The sequence below is a fragment of the Amblyomma maculatum genome, chromosome 11, assembly GCF_055883805.1.
Source record: "Amblyomma maculatum isolate TAMU_Amacu chromosome 11, ASM5588380v1, whole genome shotgun sequence".
In the NCBI taxonomy this organism is placed as follows: Eukaryota; Metazoa; Arthropoda; class Arachnida; order Ixodida; family Ixodidae; genus Amblyomma; species Amblyomma maculatum.
The window spans coordinates 111,772,271-111,794,550 of NC_139354.1; the positions used below are offsets into that span (position 1 = coordinate 111,772,271).

The 22,280-nt window shown below is 47.1% G+C and overlaps 2 protein-coding genes across 2 annotated transcripts in view; one reads left to right on the forward strand and one right to left on the reverse strand.

The window, feature by feature from the left end:
- Positions 1 to 22,280, reverse strand: part of LOC146174677 (uncharacterized) — a 158,342-nt gene that overhangs the window by 32,782 nt on the left and 103,280 nt on the right. The gene's annotated exons all lie outside the window — the stretch shown is intronic.
- The window catches only part of LOC146174679 (uncharacterized), a 29,399-nt gene continuing 17,216 nt past the window's right edge, over positions 10,098 to 22,280 (forward strand). Inside the window, exons 1-3 of the mRNA XM_084585433.1 lie at positions 10,098 to 10,196; positions 17,932 to 18,038; positions 20,019 to 20,211. Coding sequence (XP_084441559.1) covers positions 10,098 to 10,196; positions 17,932 to 18,038; positions 20,019 to 20,211 — 399 coding nt within the window. The remainder of the gene's footprint in view (positions 10,197 to 17,931; positions 18,039 to 20,018; positions 20,212 to 22,280) is intronic.

The window sequence follows — 22,280 nt, forward strand, 5'->3', positions numbered from 1 at the left end:
TTTTCTTTAAACTTTCGGATGGCGAGGCTAAAAAGTAAGTAAATAAATAAACAAAAAGTGTATAGAAATGTAGCTGCACTAAATTTCGAAGGAAACCGAAACAATACGTGCATTGGATGCAATCAAAGTAGAAAATTTGTTTCTGCGCACATTATGCAGTCGCGGATATGATTCCAGGAATGCTTATCTTGGGCCCGTTAAAAGTGTTTTTCGTGGCTTAATATTTTTAGTCCGCCAGTTGGAGTCGGCGCAACGTGCTTGGTTTACGTGAAATAGCAGTGGGACCACGGACAGCAGCGCGTCATACATATTAAAACAATAACAATGGCGTGCCTGCTCTTTCAGCGTAGAACTCCCCCCGTAATTTACGTTCATTTGCAGACCGAACCAGACAACCTGCAAAGCCCGGAAGCTATGGGCGCCCTGCCATCAGCTACCCTTGGAATTTTACCGCGTAAATTATTTTTTGTTCCTTTCGACTAGCTCCTTCGCGTTCGAAACGCTTGAATTAAGCCTGCTTAAGGAGGGAGGTACGTGTAGCTTTAGGTGCTACTCTGGTTCGGACGTGCGTGTTGACTTCTCTGAGACGGAATTTAAACTACTCTCAGATGAATAAAAAAAATATCAGCTCTAGTTTCTTCCGTACAAAATGAACTGTAAGGAGAACGCCGCCTGTTCTAAGCTGCGCACCCACGCAACACTGAAGAAAGCAGAGAAGCGTTGCGATCAAAAACAAACAATAACAGCACAAACAATGCTGCGCATGTCAAACAAGCCAGGGCGAAGGCGGCGCTTCTACTGCTCTGTCTGCGGGGCTGCCGATTCGAAATGACTGTCATTCAACAGGCTGGCACTTCATCCGTCACGTGGACGCTGCATGACAGGTCACCATTAGGGGAATGTTTGCTCTCCGACCAAGCAAACATGCCATTAGGCGGCAGCCAGCGGTCGGAAGTCGGAGAAACAAAAGCCTGAGCAAAGAGGGTGCTCCCTCAGCTTTGGGCAGAAACTGGGAATCAGGGGGAGGGGCGCCAACCGGCTGCCCGCAAAAGCGAATTTGCATAGGCGGGAGGACACGGGGGAAGAGTTGATCGCGCGCAGCCAACTTCACCGCGATAACCGCCTTCCCCTGAGGAGGGGCTACTCCAATGAAAAAAAAAAATGGAACAAATAAAAAAGCGAAGCTGAATGTTACTTAGTGATTTCAAGGTTGCGACGGAAAACAGATGAGATAAAAAAGGTAAAGATAAAATGTGTATATTGACATCAAAAAGGACATCAGGTATTCGGAAAGGTCAGCAATCACGATATGCACTGATTGCATCCATGTGAGGGGCAGCGGAAAAGGATTCAAAGTGCGTTGAAGTTCTGCGCCGGAAAGCCGGCGGCTGCATATGTCATTTCCACGTCACGAATCGGATGAACGATAACAGAACAAAAATTACGACTTCGCCTAAGCTTTTCCTTAAGAGCAAGCACAATAGTGTATTTAACATCGCCCACCCGTTCTGCGAATTTCCGCCATTGGGAGACTATCACAATGTTTGTTTGGCAGTGTGTTAAACATCCTTACTTCGTTTGGTTTTGGAAGAAAATAAGGCGTAGTATCTTTCTCACTTCTCGATAGATACCCATAAACTTACCGTTAACGGCAAAAAATGGAGGTACATATGTCATTGGCTTGAATCCCTCGACAACGAGCATCCAGCTTGACTAGCAGATGAATGCTAAATCACAAACTAAATGGTGTGCGAAATGGTATGGAACGGGAACACAAAATGTCACACTTTTCATACAAAATAACGTGAATATTTTTTTCTACGCGTTTATTCTCAACACTACGGAGTAGAGAACGGCGACGACGCTGGTTTTAAGGATTTAGCACTACTGCTACTATTCTTGAAGGTCAAATGAGAACTAAGTTTCACCTCTAACAAATGAATGCAATCGCTATAGTCACATACGGCATTTCTATGGCAACGGTGCCTCCCCGGGCGCGCCGCCTTGTGCATAAAATATCGATTTCCATCCTAATGTTTCGACCGATCATTCTGCATACGTTTTCGGACAATATGACGACATAGCTGTCTAAAACACATTCTAGAAACCTCGGTAGCCACATATAACGCGTAACAGTCCACATTTTATCTTGTTTTTTTTTTTTATACTGGTGCATTTCCTTACATCTGGACATTCAACATAATCTCACTTTTCTATCCAACGAAGCAGGCTTAATTACCAACACCATAAACACAGTGTCACTAGCACAGCGGCTAGTCACTAACACAGTTCCACTAACACAGATCCCTTCAACCACTGTGCATAGCCCCCTCTAATCAATTTATGGCCCAGGCGGGCTTTTTAACGGGGCATTAAAGGGTCAGTGCGCGAGACTAACGCTTGGTTTGGGAGGTAGGGCGCGCAGAGAGTGGACATATATTATGGTGAGGCTACCCAAAAGTAATGGAAAACAATATGCCTCTGCCCGTGCCACTAGGTATAACGGGCTGCGGAGAGAGGAAAATAAGCGCGTGTTGCTTTGTACAGGGTACATCAAGCACATATCAAGACTTTTAAACCCTAAATAAATGTCTATGAATTGTATACGGCTATCTGTTGAGCTTCTTATTGGAACGTTTGCCTTACAGCGTGTTAAAAGAAAAAGCTTTTAAATGCCTCTTTAAACAGTTTTTAACATTAAACGTGATTAAAGTGTTTAAAATATATTCTACAATTCTGCAGATGATTCTTGTAGATGAACATTTTCCAACAGGAACGACACAACTACGAATTGCGCTTCTCAGCAGAGTAAAATATGATTTCACATTGAACTGGGGCAACAGACGATCATATATAAAAGCTTTCTTTTATTACAGCACGATACGTCTTAAAAAATGACGATAAGTTCCAGGTACGATTTCAGGAAGGCAAAAAATGAATATCTGCTGATTCGCACGCTCTGCTGTAGGTGCTGGCAAATGCGTGGAACTAGGAAGAGATCAAGAGGCGATTTAACCAGTAGCCTTGTCGCCTGCTCATACACAGCACTCGATATCCTGTTCGAGAATTCTTCCTCCTTGCGGGCTCATTTATTTTCTATCCTGATCATAGTGTGCTTGTTATAAAGTCTTAGATTGAATAGCACATGAATGTAGTGCCCGTCATGGCCTCTGACCTCTAGATGGAACATCGGCAGCTGCTCTTAAACTCGAATCTTATACTCGAATGTGATGGTATCCATCCGGAAGTCGATGCAGGCGCAATCACTCTTCATGTGGCCCTGGGATTTAGAAATACCAGTGGCCGGCTGAATGAACCTGCGGTGGAAGCTAGCAAAAAACGATTGGAAGATTGATGGCTTAAAAGCAGAAAAGTAACCTATTGTCAGTAATGTACAAACAAAAATTCAATAAATAGAATATATGGTATAGTTAACTTATCTAAAACAGTAATTAAGATACAGTGAAAAAAAAACGAACATGATAGCAACAGCTACCACCTAGTTTCAAAGGGGACGCTCCTATATTCCATCCATCCATCCCATCCAGTCTCTTCTCTGGAACAAATCTTCCGATATCGCGACAAGTGGCATCCGTGTCGCTAACATTTTATTGGAACCTCGACGATACCAGCTTGCTAGACTGCTCCACAGCACGAGTCACCGCACATAGTACAAGTGCTCTTGAAGCAGCTGCACGTGCATCTCAAAGGAAATAGCAAACCATCGCTCCACTATTGCCGGTGGCCACAGGTCTCATGTTGCCGCCGTAACTAACATATCGACTCCACAGGAAACGAAGAGAAACAGCAGCGTCTTAAACGCAGTGAGACTTCTTTCACATTAATTATGTTTAATGTGCCCTACAAACTTCGATCTTTTCGCGGTAGAATACAGAAATATTTCACGGCCGCCTGTACACGCCTTCATCTCAAGGCCAAAGTATGCGCTGTGGTCCACGCGTGTCCCCTCTCTGGCTTCGGGAATAGTTTGTCGGCAGAAAACAGTCAAAGGTGGACGGTACAGGGGCGGGCCTGCCCTATTTCAGCCTTCGCTAACGGCCATTACGAGGGCACCATTCCACCCACGAGCAAACGAGCGCTCTCCCTGACCGGAGCACGCGATGCGAGCAGCGTGTTTCGTGGGTGACGATCGCTGGGGTGCTCGTTAAGGAGCCCATGGCAAGCACGTGCGCGTCTGTTTGCTTGAAATCCCGCCGTAGCGATGCCTACAGATGGTTGTGGTCGCTATGCGCTCCAAGGCGTCATGCAGTATGAAAGCGGGGAGCCGAGGGGGGGTGGAGGGGGGAGGAAATGGGCGACATTAGGGCCTCCCCTTAGGTTAGAGAACACACTTCGCGCTGCCCATAATTGTTGCGGGCAAAAATATTCTGTTTTATGTTTGCAGAGTTTAACATTCTTTGCGTGCATTACGAAAGTATGAAGAGCACACGCTGTCGTTAAGCAGGCGGCGACCAAAGCAGGCATTGCAGGTCTGGAATGGTTGAAAAGCAAATAGTTGCGCAGCAGCGGCCACGATTTTTCTTTTATTTTTGTCGGCGGCTTGTCATCAGCGCAGTTCGAACGAAAGGCTGCTATTGTTGGCGTCGTAAAATGGTGCCACTGGTCATAATATTAAGCCTCCGCTCCTTACTTCAATGGGTCTGTAAAATGCTGTCATAAACAAAACCGCCCTCAAAGCCCTCGCATCCTTTATTCGGCGAAACAGGGGCAGTTCTTTGAACGGCCAAGGTTCTCTGGGTATGGCGAGGCCAACAATGCAATGTTGCTACTTCTTGTGCTACGCCCGAGGGAAAGCAACTGTGCCCATGCAACTTAGGCAAACTTTTGGACTAAAGCAGGACGGACGCCTTCAAAATTCACGTAACAATGCGTTGCGTCTTCTCCTTTACGAAAAGAACTGCGGCAAAGAGCGAAGCTGTCAGAGATGGGTGCACTGTGAGCACGATTCCGCAGGTTTGACCAATATTACGCTGGTGAGCGTACTGTATGCTGGTTAACCCGGATGAGAAACTTTAAACTTTTTAACAAAAATACAATACAAGGCTGTTTTTTTAGCAATAGCCAGTGGCTGCGAGTTTTACGGTTCATGAAAGCGATGCGCCTCGAGTGTAGGGCTCGCCACTGAGCAGAGAAAGGCGAAAGTTGACCGGAGAGTGAGAGAGGTATTTAATCTACGGAGAAGCTCATGCATGGTGCCAAAGGGAGCCATGGTGCCATGGTGCCAGGGGGAGGGAATATACAGAAAAAATATTTAGTATTTAAAGCGCAAAAAATAAGAAAGCACTTAGGCTTCGTATTGTGAGTATGACACAAAAACGCAATGAGTTCCTTCAGCTGCCTGCCATCCTTTTTGTATATCATTTCGCAGGCACGGATGCTGTTTTATTTTGGTATAAATCATAAGACGCAAAGCCTCAATTTTCATCACGCTAAAAAACTTGCCTCAGGGTAGCGTGTGTGCATTGTGACGGAAAGGTTGTCAGTTTGAATCGCGTCTGTTTTCCTCTTTTTATTTCAGCGTAATTAAGATAGTTGACAATTTGGCATTTCATGTAAAATCTGTTTGATTCAAGTTACCTTGTATTCACAATTTATTTATTGCTTTAGGTAAAGTGCCAAATCGCTACCGAACCTTAAGCCCAATTTTATCTTAACCAGTAGTTTTGCGCAGAACCGGAACTGAATCTAACCCAAATACTTTTCGCCTACTTGGAACCAACCTGAACTGGACCAATACAAAGAAACGTTTCGGGCCGCACTTTCAGGTCATCGCGACATAATGTTTCACGTTATATCCTTCCAACTGCAGTCTGAAGTTTAACAGCATCGGTTTAGTTGCAGTGCAAAAACAGCACCGTGTCTATGAGACAACGTCTGAGAAGAGAAACGTTTACGAAACAAACTACGTGCGTGTGGCCTTGAGAGCCAGCTTTCTGCTCTATGTACCAAAGTTAACGTAAAGTATGCTTGAGCATGAGCTTTAGAATATGTTGACACCTCTTGTACATGTTGTGCAAGCCAGAATCATTGCATGGCTCCGAATACAATGGAAAATACTGAAGGCTAGCTCGGCGATCTCCTAATTACTTTAGTTTTCTTCGCTACCCGAGATCTCGCTGAAACTGAAGGCAACAAACACCTAATGAGCGATAATTGCATTTATAATATAATATAACCTAACCTGAGAAGGACTGAGCATCTTATTATAGGCAGTGGCTAGTTACAAAGAACTGCCTTCTTAATCTTTCCCGAAAATGACTTCCTATAGAAGTTTTAGCTCTAAAACTTTACATACTACATTCTTGAGCAGGATGTTTACCGTCGGTGCTGGAAACGCAAACTCTTCCTTTTCCAACATCCTACACGACTCGGGCATCTCCTCAAGCTTGCCTTGGTAGCCTATTTGAGAGGGTGACAAAAGCAAGGTACCCGTTCCAGTGCCCTGTAAGTGCACACTAAGAGCCCGAGGTGGTCGAAATTTCCAGAGCCCTCAATTATGGCCAAGCTTGAGTGTCTTTGGGCTCTTAAACCTTATGAAGCATTTACGAGCCATCGCGCCCTACGTATTCTAGCTGGCTGCATCTAGCTCTAGGGATTCAAAATATTCGTCATCTGAAGCTTTCATCCCTTCGTTCGTTCTGCAATGTTAATGGTTGCTAAGATAGCGTAATCGGCGTACCACTGATGTCAAGCGGCCAAAAAGGAAAGAAAAGACCAATACGGAGTGCGCTTGTAATCGATAAATAAAAACAAAACAGGCTGCACACATCGACACGTTGAGCACCAAAAGAGGCTGAGGAAGTCGACAGCGCTGTCCAGCTAAGAAGCAGTGTAGAAGCTCCTGCAGCCGCGAAAACAGCAACATTGGCCATGCGCGCTACCTAACTAGCAGAGCAGCTGAGTATGCTGGATAAGGTAATGTTAAACAGCCCAAAGCCCTGGCTAGCAAGGATGCTGTTAACACTTATGAGCTTCCCTAGATATGGAATCCTTCTCGTTCAATGCATTTCATGGACATCCACGCTCGGCGAGGAACTAGACTACAATATTCTTTTTTATATATATGAAAGCTGTTCAAGGCCTACTATTTAGAGGAATAACTAAAAGTATCTCCGCGATGACGGACACACAAGAAGAAGAGAGACAATTTCTGATAAAAGCTAGGTATATCGGGAAGACCTGAAACTGTGTAAATATCGTCTACGCCAGCATAATACGTCCTTAAAAGGTCCTCGTCGTCTAACCTTGCGTTGTATTAAAGAGGATGTATCTTAAATAACAACCATTATTCTCCTGATAATAAATTATGCATACCTATTTTCAAAGAAGCCAAAGTAGGCACAAGGAAAAATTATCACGAGAGCATTGTGAGGACCATCATATCCATGTGAATAGAGACACGTGTGTGCGCACACCTTCAGCGCTGCTTCATGACTGAAATTCAATGTCTAGACTCTGATGACTAGAAGTTGTTCGAGGGTGCATTCGTTCTGGGTGTTGGAGAGTGTATTAATACCAGTTTTTTTTTCAATAAACCTTGAGTTGTTAGTCAAAGTTTGTCACTCTTCTTTTCTGGTGCCTGTCGTCGCAGCGCTTTTGCTTAGTTATTCAGTGATGCCCCATCTCCCATAGTTTTCGGTTCTTCTGTATAGAGGAACACCTCAAGCTTGAAATTTCTAGATTATTCATACGGCTACAAGTAATAGCCGCAGCTTTGGCTGAAATTACTCATTTAAAGAAAATTTTGATACTGGATTTGAAATGAGACCACCGCCAGTCTGGGGCACTCGCTTTACCAACTGGGATAACCAAATTGTACTAAGTTAACGCAAAAGCTGTAGGTATTTACTACGTGGCGATAAGATTTTGCTTTGGTGAATGCTGATGAGTAAATTACTCCCTCTTTACTGAGGATAGGACTGCTTATATATACAATATATTTTTCTACCACATGATTCGTAAAGCGAATATAACCTGTTATCTAGGGTTCTTTCTTCAAACCTTCTGTCGTTCTGGTTGATTGCAGGCTAACGTTCGTCTAATAAATTAAGCTTTAGTCTTGCGCATACCTTGTAAGCAGGTGACAGTAAGCTACTCCGTTAGAAATACTATAATTCCTCAACACTCTGGTTCTAACAGCGTGGCTTTCGGTATGTTTCCGTGAGGTATATTTCCGTGACGTTGTGAGTCGCTTCATATACAGGCTGGCAATTGGTTTCTCCGGTAAAATGCCAGGACAGTTGTTTTCAAACAATACGTGTGCACATACCTGCGTAAAAAGCTTCTTTTTTAATACATTATTCGTTGTGTATTTATATCACACGCAATAGCTTATTAGGCAAACGTTTTTAAAATATATTTGTACATACAGCAAATATCAAATTCTTACATTTTTTGCCTCGGACAGTATATGTGCATGACTTAATGCAAAATTATTTGCATAAACAACATTTTTTTGTTAATTTGTTGTGTATGAGTATCGTAGAACTAGCATAAGAAATGTTCATAAGCGAATCTCCACTTTCCAAATTTGGTTCATCTTGAAGTGTTCAAATCATTGCAACCCGTTCGAACCGAGATGGACTTTCGCTCCGGAGCCAATAAGAATTAAGACCGAAAAGCGTGTCTGATTAGGGACCCCAACGCTGTCCCGTTAAAAGTCTCACAGTCAGATGGCGTCCCCACGTTATCCTACAGCTTTAGGGAGGTGAACATTGTCCATAATAACATTCCACAGTTGAACCCGAGGATATTTCCGCTCTCCTCCAGGTCCCAATATTTCTGTAGGTATGCTTCGTTCTGCTGACAATATTCGACTGCCACTAAGGTTGCAGCTGAGCCGCCCCAACCAGTTGCAATCATGACCTTCTTGTGAGAAGAAAAATGGGAGGTAGCCTTGCATGTTCTAGCATGCATATCACTGTATAGCTCATTCAAAGTAATCTAGCAAAATAAAAATGTAGACGTCTCAACCTCCCAGGATTCTCAGTATTGCGACACTATAACGGCCGAATAAAGGGAAATGTTTCCCGAACAATACCATGGAACCTTTTCGTTCCAAGAAATCAAGTTTCAGAATATGATGCATCCCTATTTTTAGACCCTCATAATAAAAATTCAGGTTCTGCCACGGGACACAAATACGGGCAACTCACAGCGCAATCGTGTTGATTGCACGTTTATTTCGCACGCCGACAAATTTAAAATAGGAAATGGCACTCTTCGAGATGATTATGTATAGGCACACGTACAAACGTCAAAACAGTCGAGACTCAAAAACGTGGTCAACTGAACAATAAATATATCTTAACAAATAGACTGCGGAGGCTAATTACAAAGCGTCGTAAATCTAATCCTAATTCATGAGACCTTGATGACTATTCCTTTTGTGAGGCATTTGAAGCTCTCATTCCTGGCAGGTGAGTGCTGATGTTTCTGGCTTAAAAACCCCTATGCGATGCCATAACTTACACGTCTTCTACAGATGGCACAGGCCTTGAGATATAGTAAGAAGCAGGCCAGCTTTATTTGAACTAAGATACATATACATACAATCTTTAAAAATTGGAATCAAAGACGTAATGGTAGTGTATCCGAAAAAAGGGGTGTTTGGGGAAATAAGTTTGCTAATAACTTCAGGAATACGATAAGTTCCCGGCGTTTTCATTTATGCACAGCCTATTGAAGTATTTCTAACTCACGATGTGCACTTGACGGCTGGATAGCCCTGACTGCACAAAGAAGTGTTGAATAAATGTAGGCACCCAGTAATGATTCGTTTCGCCCACAGAAAAGGCAGCGGCATTTTCATTTCTTCGCGCGACAGATTTACGTGCTTTGTATTGACAATTAAGCACCTAACACAATAGTCCGCCTTTTTTCAGATGCCCTGTGCTCGTACTGCTATGGTAAGCTTAGCCAGAAGCGCATCCCGCTACATTCAGAAGCCCCTACGTTCATCGCAAGTGCAGTAAACTGCCTCCACAGGTGCTTTACAGAGTTTTCCGATTAGCCTTTATCTCTTCGCAGTGCTGATTCGCAGTCGAAACCAGCCAGTGGATCACCGTAGTGTCACAATGGCCCTTTTTAACGCGCCACTTTACCGCGGTACAATGAAGCAGTTACAAGTTGTATTAAGAGCAAGGAACAAACGGGGAGCTCATGCCTATTACACGGTAAGGTCAACTGGTTCTTTTTCACTGCCTCAGTATACACTGGAAACTGGGTCGGAAAAAAACTATGAAGAATTGTGGAGCATTTCCCCCACTGCGAAAAAAAAAAAAAAAACATTTCGGAAAGTGGAAACAGCCCCAGTCAAGTATGGACATAATCAAACTGATATGTTGCCCACTGCAGGGTAAATGTCTCTCCCATTGCTCTCCCATAAACACTTTCATGTGCCAGTTGTGGCCCTCTTATTCCCGCAGAGATCTAAGCTCACTCTCTCACATGATTCTTTGGATCCCCCTGCTATGCGTTCCTCATTTAGGAATTTGCTCTGTTACCTTTAGCGGCCGTCGGATATCTTCACTGCGCATCACATGGCCATCTATTCTTTGTTTCGACTAGAATGTTAAACAGCGTGTGTTCCATGACACCCTCTGTTTATTTTCTGTACCTTGTAATCTAAAAGCTATCAAGCCTCTTCACACAGCTCGCTGCGTTCTCCTCAACTTAAACTTTTTCTGTTAGCCTTTAATTTCAATCTCACATATGTGAATACCGATAAGAATAAACTGTTATGTACTTTCCGCTTTAGAGGTGCTAGTAAACAGCCATTTATTGTCTAGAAACACCTTGTATAAGAAACTCAACTTTTATTGTTATTATTATTTCACGCCCTTGGTCTATACAGTCAACGTTCAACACCGGCCCTTTGTTTGTTAATGCCCCTCTTCTTCCAGCGCTTCGTTACTTATCTTAAATTGCTGTCTCTTTCAAAACTTATTAAATATTCCTCCTGTCCAGGTCATTGATGGCGTTCTTCATTTAGTCTACGGAGTTACTTACTTACTAGAGAGATTTTGTCCACTAGCCGGACGCCATTCCTTACTACGACTTAATTAGTTTCGTTATGAAGGATTACGCTGACTCTGCTGCTACTACGCCTGTCTTCCAGAATGTTTTATCAGGACCTTTTACATTGCGGTTCCAGAATGTCTGCTTGATGGCTAATGACTCAAATGTGTCAAATGTTATCTCATAATTTAGAATTCTACATATATGGGTAGCTATATATTGATCATTTCAGTATCACTGGAATGATAGGTACTTAATACCTTTGGTCTTACTTTTTCAATTTTTTTTTGTAACACCACGGGTTAAAGGAGGTCACGAAGCAATCGGTATACAGGACGGCCCGTTAATTTCTGGCACAATCTCTCTGCCATTCTACAAGATATCAGATGTTACTTGATTTTCAACAGAAGATTTGCCCACGCTGCAATGTTTCTTAAACCTATTTTTGTTACCCCCGGAACGTCAAATAGCTCTTCATTGCTGCTCATTATCATCTTGTTGGATTCGGCTATTGCATAAAAATTAGTAGTACGCTTCGGCTTCGATAACAAAAATATTTATATTGGTAATAACGGTTCTATTGCGCCTTCCGCAAAGATGCCTTTGAGATCATCGCTCACTGGTGGAACATTAAAGTCGTCGTCCACGGTTAAAGCGGGAAGTCGGTCCTGCAGGGAGAACAGATTTTTTCTACCTTCCCTCATGCCGCTAAATCTTGAAATTCATTTCTTCCTAATTTTTTTTTTTGGGGGGGGGATTCAATTCAAGCTTTGGTAGCTACTTAGCACTTGATTCCGAGAACCTCTGTATCCTGCAGGACAACAGGTTAGTTGGTGCTGTAATAGGGCGTTTATTGAAGCTCAGATGGAGAGCTGTGAGGACAGGACCTTGCAACGGCGAGCCCAGCGTACTTCGTCTTCGTCGCACAACGCACAGGTGCATGTCGATGGCGATGACTATCACAGTACATTTTCCCCCCGGGTAAAAAAGGAGCCATCCTGGCGACTTATGGCGCGGAAAGCACAGCGGGGTCATAGAATGGCTTCAATCGGTTCACGTGAACTGTTTCACGACCACGGCGACGCAAGTCCGCAGAGGGCGTGACGGGCTCAACTACGTAGTTGACTGCAGATGTTTGCTGGAGGACCCTATATGGCCCGTGGTAGCGAGCAAGAAACTTCTTTGAAAGGCCAGGGGTTGTGGAGGGCACCCAGAGCCACACCAGTGTGTCCGGGAGATATGGCGAAGATTCGCCGGTATGACGGAGGTATTTTTGTTGCCACTGATTTTCTGTTGTGAGAGAGCGGGCGAGCTGACGGCATTCTTCTGCGTACGTGACGGCATCGGATAGCGGGGAAGATTCGGAAACGTCAGGGCGGTAGGGAAAAAGTGTGTCCATAGTACAGGGTGGCTCGCGCCCGTAAAGGAGAAAGAATGGAGAGAATCCAGTAGTGGCCTGTGTCGCGGTGTTATATGCGTAAGTAACAAACGGTAGAACTTGGTCCCAATTGGAATGGTCGGTGTTCACGTACATAGCCAGCATGTCACCGAGAGTGCGGTTAAAACGTTCTGTCAGTCCATTCGTCTGAGGGTGGTACGAGGTAGCGGTGCGGTGTATGATGCGGCATTCTTTCAGGAGAGCCTCAAGAGCGTCTGATAAGAAAACGCGTCCGCGGTCACTGAGCAGTTCGCGAGGGGCACCATGGCGAAGAACCAGGTTTTTCAGAATAAAGGCAGCCACGTCGCGTGCGGAAGCAGAGGGCAATGATGATGTCTCAGTGTAGCGGGTTAGATGATCCACTGCCACGATAATCCAGCGGTTGCCAGCTGAAGTTGTAGGAAGGGGACCGTATAGATCTATGCCGACACGATCAAACGGACGGGCAGGACAGGGCAACGGCTGCAACGAAGCAGAGGACTTGAGAGGAGTTTTTCGGCGTTGGCAAGACTGGCAGGAGCGGACAAAATGGCGGACAAAGCGGTACATTCCACGCCAGAAGAAGCGTAGACGCAAGCGCGTGTAGGTTTTCAACACTCCGCCGTGGGCGCACTGGGGATCAGTATGGAAAGCAGCACAAATTTCGGCGCGGAGATGACGGGGGATGACTAAAAGCCACTTCCTTCCGTCGTGAAGATAATTGCGGCGATAGAGCAGCCCGTCACGAATTGAAAAATGGTGAGCTTGGCGGGCAAGCGCCCGAGACAGACGACCTGGAGAGTGACTTGAAAGAAAGTCCAGAAGTGTAGATATCCACGGGTCGCGCCGCTGTTCCGTGGCCATGTCAATAGTGGCAAGCGAAGACAAATCGTAGGCGCAGATCTCATCAGGCAACGAAGAGGGAGGCAGCGGTGAGCGCGAAAGAGCGTCCGCGTCAGTATGCTTGAGGCCTGAGCGATATATGACACGAATGTCATACTCTTGGAGGCGAAGAGCCCAGCGAGCAAGGCGGCCGGACGGGTCCTTGAGGGACGCCAGCCAGCACAGAGCGTGATGATCAGTGACCACATAAAATGGTCGGCCATAGACATACGGACGGAATTTGCCGATGGCCCAAATAATGGCCAAGCATTCTCTTTCCGTAACAGAATAATTGGACTCTGCCTTGGTCAAGGTGCGGCTTGCGTACGCCACCACATAGTCTCGGATACCAGGTTTGCGTTGGGTGAGAACGGCGCCTATCCCAATACCGCTAGCGTCAGTGTGAATCTCAGTTGGCGCATTTGGGTCGAAGTGGCGGAGGATGGGAGGCGAAACCAAAAGACGGCGTAAAGTGTTGAAGGCGTCATCACAAGCAGGTGTCCATGCGGAGAGGTCGGAGCTACCGGAGAGGAGCTGGATGAGAGGAGCAATAATAGAGGCGAAATTTAAGATGAAGCGGCGAAAGTAGGAGCATAGGCCAATGAAACTTCGTAGCTGCTTCAGTGATTTTGGGCGTGGGAATTCGGCAACTGCACGAAGTTTGCTGGGATCGGGAAGAATGCCATCCTTAGAAACGACATGACCTAGAATTGTTAGTCGGCGAGCAGCAAAGCGGCACTTCTTCAGATTCAGTTGGAGGCCGGCGGTAGCGAGACAAGTGAGAACGTCCTTCAGTCGGAGCAGGTGGGATTGAAAATCGGTAGAAAAGACTACGATATCATCGAGATAGCAAAGACAGGTTCGCCACTTGAATCCACGAAGCACAGTGTCCATGAGGCGTTCAAATGTGGCCGGGGCGTTGCAAAGCCCAAAGGGCATGACGTTGAATTCATATAATCCATCTGGTGTGATGAAGGCAGTTTTAGAGCGGTCAGCGTCAGCCATTGGCACCTGCCAGTAGCCAGATCGTAAATCCAACGAGGAGAAAAACTCGGCGCCCTGCAAGCAGTCTAGTGCGTCATCGATGCGTGGCAGAGGATAGACGTCCTTGCGCGTGATCTTGTTGAGCCGGCGGTAGTCGACACAAAACCGGAAGGAGCCATCTTTCTTAGGTACCAACACAACTGGAGACGCCCAGGGACTGTGGGATGGCCGAATGACACCCCGACGGAGCATGTCGTCCACATGATCAGCAATTACTTGGCGCTCCGAAGCCGACACGCGATAGGGGCGCTGGCGCAAAGGTGCAGTTTTACCGGTGTCGATGGTGTGCTCTACGACAGACGTGCGGCCCAAGTCAGTTTGAGGAAAGTCGAATGAAGAAGCGAAGTTCTGCAAGAGGGCGACAAGTTGATCACGTTGCGCAAGTGGAAGATCAGCATCAATAGCATGTTGGAAAACGTCGGAGGGCGTCGAAGCGGTCGCAACATCGCAAGAGCACAGACTAGCGTCGAAGGAGGGGGTTGAGTCAGCAAGAGTGGTGATATGACTGGGATCAAGCTCTTCAAGACGTCCAATGCATTCGCCACGGAGCAGGACTGCTGGGCAAGAAAATGGGTTCGAGGCGTAAAGTGCACTCTTGCCGTCTTGAATTTCGAGAACAGCGAACGGAAAAAGGAGGCAGGGATGACGGGAGGTGGCTTCGGAAGGTGTAAAAATCGCAGTCAAAGGAGTTACCCACTCACAAGACAGTGGTACGAGGGCAGCAGAGAACGGAGGAATGTCGGTGTCATGGGCGACGAGAAGTTTTGCAGTGCGGGGAGGGGTATCACAAAAGGGGGCATCACAGAGGGGGGCGAAGGCAATTTGTGCACGAGCACAGTCAATAACGGCTTGATGAGTCGATAGAAAATCGTATCCGAGGATGATATCATGCGAGCAGTTCGGCAGAACAATAAACTCGATGGGGTACAAGACGTCTTGAATGAGCACACGGGCTGTGCAAGATGCGGAGGGGTGAATGTGCTGTGATGAGGCGGTGCGGAGCGAAAAGTCGGAAATCGGAGTGGTCACTTTGCGAATTCGACGGCAGAGCGCTTCACTGATGACGGAGACGGCTGCACCGGTATCGACGAGAGCGAGAACTGTGGCGCCTTCTACAGAAACTTTGATAACATTAGCGGGACGGCATGGAGGACTTGAGGAATTCGAAACAAGCGCAGTTCTTGCCCCCGGAACTGCGACTGTTAGTTTCCCTCAACGGTGCTGGTAGAACGTCGCAGCATTGGAGAAAGCGATCGGCGCCGAGGAGAATGTGATCGACGAGTGGTATAGGTTTGGCGATCTTGTGGGACAAATTGAGAACCGGGCGGAATCATTTGCGAGCGTGAGTCGGTATCGTACGGGTAAAATCGAATGTCAGGCTGTGAAGGTTGGAGGCGCTGGCGACAAAGGCGCGCAACATGGCCCGGCCGACCGCAGGCATAGCAAATCGGAAGGTTGTCCGTAGTACGCCAAGGTTTCATAGGATGTGGGCGGAATCTTGAGGGTGGGGCTTGAAACGAAGGCTCAGCATGCGGCGGTGAACGGTAGGCAGGGACCTGCACATAGGAGCCAGACGTGGGCGAAGGTGGTGGCCTAGCCGTTACTTGGGCATACGTGAGAGGTGCCGTCACAGGCGGCACCACGGGGTTGGACGGCAAGGCATCAGCGACGTGTTCTTGCACGACACGGCGTATAGCAGGGGCCAAAGATGGAGCCAGTTCAGGAACGAGGCGGCCCGAGTCTTGAAAATGGGGAAGGAGTGAGATTTGACGTGCGACCTCTTCACGAATAAAATCTTTGATCTGTTGATTCAGCGGGCTCCCTTCAGAAGTTGGCGAACCACCCAGGGCTAATGCGGATACGCCTTCGTCGCACACACTGGAGCGGCGCCTAGAAGCGCGCCGCTTGCGGAGCTCGTCGTAGCTCTGGCAAAGCTTCACGAGTTCACTAACGCTGGTGGGATCTTTCGCTACCAGCATCTGGAAGGCGTCCTCAGAAATGCCCTCGAGGATGTAGCGGATTTTGTTTGCTTCCGGCATGGCCGGGTCGACTCGTTTGCAGAGATCAACGACGTCTTCTATGTAGCTGGTAAAGGTCTCATCAGCGCGCTGAACACGATCGTGTAAACGTTGTTCGGCACGAAGCTTACGCACTGCCGGGCGGCCGAACACTTCCGCGAAATTCTTTTTAAATGTCGACCAAGATGACAGGTCAGCCTCATGGTTGCGAAACCAGAGGTTCGCCACGTCCGTCAGATAGAATATGACGTTACTGAGCTTGTATGAGTCATCCCACTTGTTGTAGGTGCTTACTCTTTCATAGGATGACAGCCAGTCGTCGACATCTTGATCGGCCGTGCCGCTGAACAGGCAAGGGTCACGCTGGCGCACGACGCCAGCACACATGATCGTGGGTGGAACGGCCGGAAGCGTCGAAGTGTCTTGCATGGCGGTCGTAGAGGGTAGTGTACGGCTTCGCAGTTCCAGTTTGGGTGGGATCGTTTCCGGCACCTCCGCCAATTGTAATAGGGCGTTTATTGAAGCTCAGATGGAGAGCTGTGAGGACAGGACCTTGCAACGGCGAGCCCAGCGTACTTCGTCTTCGTCGCACAACGCACAGGTGCATGTCGATGGCGATGACTATCACAGTACAGTGCATGTAAAGTAGTCCTAGGCCATCCGAAGCCCTCCACTATGACCTGCGGCACGACCTGTATTGTTGATTTGAGGAGCTAAAATGCATTTTTGCGCCGACGTTGACGGGCTGCATAAAGGTAATTGAAAATAAGCCAGAGACATGAATCATCTTTGTGTATAGGTGTCTTAATTTATACGGTTTGGCCGGCATTCATTTCGAAAGGCTCTCAAACGGATAGTCTACCGACTCGAATGCCTTTAAACCTCGCTAGAAGGGTGACTGCAATAGCCCTCGAGTTAATAGTCTGTCGAGTGAATGCAGTGGCTCGGAACCCTTTCGAGATCTCAAAGGCTCTCGAGCGGCGGCAGCGTGCACGAAAGGAGCGCTCATAGCAACGTGCTGGGAAATGAAATCAGAGCAGAAGAATCGCTGCAAACGTTAGAGGACTTCAGAACAAACTTCTTTTTCAGAAAAATAACTCTTCTCCGGCTTTGTAGGCTAGCAGCAAGCGCAACACCATGATTAGTAGCGGTACAAAAGCAACCAACTCCAGCTTCATGAAAAGTGCATCAATGCATTTCAGCTGCTACAAAACAGCCATATTCTCTTGAAAATTATTACTATAACTGTAAAGAACAATAATTTCGTTTTAATGCTTTTGAGGAGAAAATGTTAGGCTGCTTGCTTGCGTGCATGTGAAAATATTGAAGGCGACGGAGGAACAATAGCACATCTGTGTTAGATGATGGGAAGATGGGAGCGTCACAACTCCTTGGAATTCAGCCGCGATTGAGGATCTTGAAGACTCTCGACTCAATGCCGTTTGAAAATGGCAGTGTGCCAGTGGTATCATTTATGACGTCCTGCAAAGCAACGATTACAGAAATGGCGCTAATCATTGTCTTTTACAGAGTGGACACAGAGCAAACGAAAAGCAGTTCCTCATGGAGTTCGCAGGCACATTTATAGAAGACAGTGCCTTAACTACAGTATTTGAATATAAAGGAGAACTGGGAGGGTACGTATACGGTCTTGTGTTCATTGGCTACTTACTTTTCTAACCGAAAGAAAGATGGTTCAAGGGACTGTCAGCACAAAATGAATGTTGAACAAGATACTGCATTGGCAGCTGGAAAACAATACAAAATGTAATACATAAAGTACGGATACTACCACACTTGCTATTCTCCTCTATAGTGCGAGAACCGCTGTTTGTAATGACGGACGAACGTCGGATAGGTCTTTGCCTTTTTTATTGTTTTTTTTTGCATTTGTCCTTATTCAGCCAGTATTTGGCTGTTTTTGCATTAACCTACCTTGTTGATGTTTCACTTAAGCTCACCGCCGATATTGGTAATAGGCTTTTAAATACACTAATATGGCGTTTACTGCAGAGTATCGATACGCCTATAGAGGATCCAAATGCTTCGTTGTCGCGCCTGAAGTACTGCAGCGCCTTTACTGTAAGGGCCTGTTCCAATTATTATTAGCAGGGAACCTGCGCCGATGCTGAAACGACATTCGACGTTCTTTATGCAGCGGATGGCCGCAAGGTTTTTAATTTTGATGCTATCTGACCGGGCCACCTTCCATCAAACTATAGCTTACATCTCATACTCGGTCGCGGGAAGACGCCAACAGCGTGCGTGAGCCTCGGTGGCTCCGAACGGCACTTCCGGATCTGGCGCGGCATTATTACGATGATCATCATCATCATCATCATAATCAGACTGCCTGCAACCTCTCTACAACAAAGGCTTCGATTACATCGCACAATTAACCGTGTTTTTGCCAATTCCAACCAACTTAGCCTGCAGGACACTACTTAAAGCTCGAGCGTCGGGCGAACCGCGGTGATTTCGCTACCAGTGTGTGCGTTATGATTAGGTGCCGTGCAAGAGCGCTGCCATTATAATGAGGCTGCCCATCTCTTGGGGAGTTAGGCTCTGAATAACCGCTCGTTGGCGGCCGTTCCTTCGGACTTGCATGTGTTCCAGCGTCGGAGCATTAACCGACTTCACACCGCATCCGACTAAAAAGGCAAGTGGCGGCTTCAAGAACTGGGTCTCGAAAGCTCTTATCCCTTATTATAGTGAATTGTTCTGTAGAGTCCACGTCCTTGTCTCTGGATTCTGCAGTTATTTCGCGCATGAGCTCAAAAGACGGACTTTCTGATTTCGAACACGTGTGCAAAAAGGTGAGAGGCCGCGGAGAGTCGTCGCCAGAAAAGTGGACGGGCAAACAGTACTTCGCTTACTGTAGAACTTCGTCCGGGAAACCGGCCTCTTCAGCAGGATGTACAGGTTCCATCAAAATATGCAGCCCAAGGGATGTGCTGTTATCTCATGCAGCGTACCTAATCTGGCATGCACAGTTCCATAACCTCTGGATAGCGGAAGGAGCTCATGTCCTCAGACTTCAAAAGGTTTCGAGAGGTGTTGAGCTTGGGAGCCCCGCTAAACAGCTGAAAGCGAATTTTTCAGGCTGCGTACTTTTGAAGGACGCTGTACCTTGGCCGTCCATATCTTCGCTACGTTGTCTCTTATAGCCTGAGTCGCTTTTGGATGTTAAACACCATAATCCAAACCAAACCTGTCTTCGCTGTTAAGAAACCATATCCTCCTTATACATAATTTCCTTAGTTTTTCAGTTTCGCCATAGAGCATTTCTTTCTTATAGAAGAAAAATGTATTTAGAAATACAATAGCCTGTTTAACGCGCGCGTACCAGAGAGGTGTTTGCCCTGGAGTACATCGTAATAAATCGAAGCTGCGAATTACTTCTTTGCAGTGTAACTAGTTTTCGCGTTGTGATTGAGGGCACCGATAGAGGAAATGGAAAATTTTACGGTTGCATTAAGAGGCTGCATGATGTTCATTCAGAAGTCTAGTTGTTTAACAAGGCAAAAAGAACTAATGTTGAAGTGTTACAGCTGACATCAGCGCCCTCTAAAATTTAATTATTCAAGTTACGAGCGAGATATTATTGTGTGTTCCAGGGGCACGCATTCTATTTACTACGGTCTCTACAATAGGCACGACAAAACTTACCTCAGGGTTGACTTTTCTGAGCAATATGGCTTTGGATACCTAGACGATGATAAGCCGATGCCGGTCACAGTCTCTCCCATACACTTCACCGCCCGTGGGTTACACGTCCTTGAATACCGCCGAACAGAAGACTCCATTCAGGTAAGTTATCGCAGAAGGGGGTTTCTAAACCCTTTGTATTGTTTTTCCCGGGCACGAAAGTCACCCAACTAGCACAAATGATCTAATTCACGAGGCCCTAAGTTCATCACTGTGGGGCTGTAAGAGCATAACTATTCGGTTAAAATCTTTACAGCGACTCTAACACTATAGCACGACATGCCGCCGATGCTGACCTGACGGATGGCCCCAGCGATATGTCATATCGGTCAGCAGACCACGTTTGTGGCTGTCAGAGCTGCGCACTGCGCCGACTACAAGATCAACGCAACCAACGACCACATGTCTTCGCGTTGTGGTATGTATTGTGACCTGCGACGATGATGAGACACCCTGTCGACCATCGGCGGCGAAGTCGCGAGATCAGCCTTTCAGAAAAACTGTCGCGTCTTGCGAGGGGAAACGACACTGTACCCGAGGTGCAACAAGAACTCGGGTTTATTGTCATCCGGCCGTCAGACCGCGCGTCTCGCTGGTCGACGACTGCCCGTGCAAACCAACACGCATGTGCTTATATCGAGATACAGACAGGCAAGGGGGCGGTGCCCAAATACCGGCACGTGGCCGTGAGTTGGCTATCGTGATACAAACACTACATTCCCCCTTCCCTAGACGATGCATGCTCTCATTACATATGGTTGACATTTATAACAAACGGTTAGTTTTTATACAGAAATAAGAGAAACAAGTGAACGGTTCAAACTCTAGTTCCAAAAGTTGGTTGACACAATCACGGCCCTGATGTGTACCGATCCGGCGGACGTCTTTCCCTTGTCGGATACCGATGTCGTGTTGAGGCTTCGTAGCCCCTGTCGCCAGGAGAAGACCCCGAGTCGTGATCGATGTCTTCGGAACCGAGGGTTTCCGTCGATACTCCGCCTCCTGCGGCAAACGCCCCTGGATCTTCCTCAACTGTGCCCGCTGCTTGTTTCGGCGGCTGCATAGCACTTTGTTCATCAGTGCCCGTCGATGACCCAGATGGCTGCCACGGCTGCCAGGAGTCCTCACCAAGGGCGCCACAACCGTGGTCTGCAGACGTTGCCTCCGGGTCTGCCTGCCTTGTGCGTATGTGGTCTTGATGCCTCTTCCACTCCATGACCCCACGTGGTGTTGTCACCTGTAGCACATAAGACACTGGCCCCGAGCGTGACGTCACCGCTGCCTCTAACCCTCTTGGACCTACTCTAGAGTTCCTCACAAACACTTTGTCCCCAACGAAAAAACTTCTCGGAAGTTCTCTTCGACTGCCAGTTTGTCGAAATTGCTTTTGCTCGACCACTGAACGAGTACTAGGCTTAAGTAAATCGAGTCGAGTTCTGAGAGGTCACCCGATCAAAAGCGAAGCCGGAGATTGCTGGGTGGTTGCGTGAGGTGTATTCCGGTACGCTAGAAGGAAACTGGCTAGTCGCTCTTCAATGGGCCGGGCTCTGTTGTCCTTTCGCAGGGCTTCTTTAACTGTTCGTACAAATCTTTCAGCCAAACCGTTACTTGACGGGTGATATGGCGCGGAGCGTACATGTTTTACTCCGTTCATCTTGAGGAATAACTGAAATTCTTCGCTGCAAAACTGCGGCCCGTTGTCTGACACGATGACCTCGGGCAATCCAAAACGGCTGAAGAGGTCACGCAGCTTACCGATGGTAGCTTCTGCCGAGGTCGACGGCATCAGTAAAAACCTCCGGCCACTTTGAATGAGCGTCTACCGCCACCAAAAAGTTGCGCTGAAGAAACGGGCCAGCAAAATCCAAGTGGAGTCGGGCCCATGGCCTCGTAGGCCAAGCCCACGGATGAAGGGGAGCTTGGGTAGGCAGCGCTCGTTGCCGCTGGCAGGCCGCACACGTTTTCACGGTGTTCTCCAAGTCGGCGTCAATTCCTGGCCACCAGACGTAGCTCCGGGCAACTTCCTTCATTCGCACTACTCCAGGATGCCCCTCGTGCAGCTCGTCCAGGATTGTCTTCTGTAAATAAGGGGGAACCACAATGCGCATTCCCCAAAATAAACATCCTTGGTTAACCGACAACTCCAGTCTTTTTGAAACGAATGGTTTCAT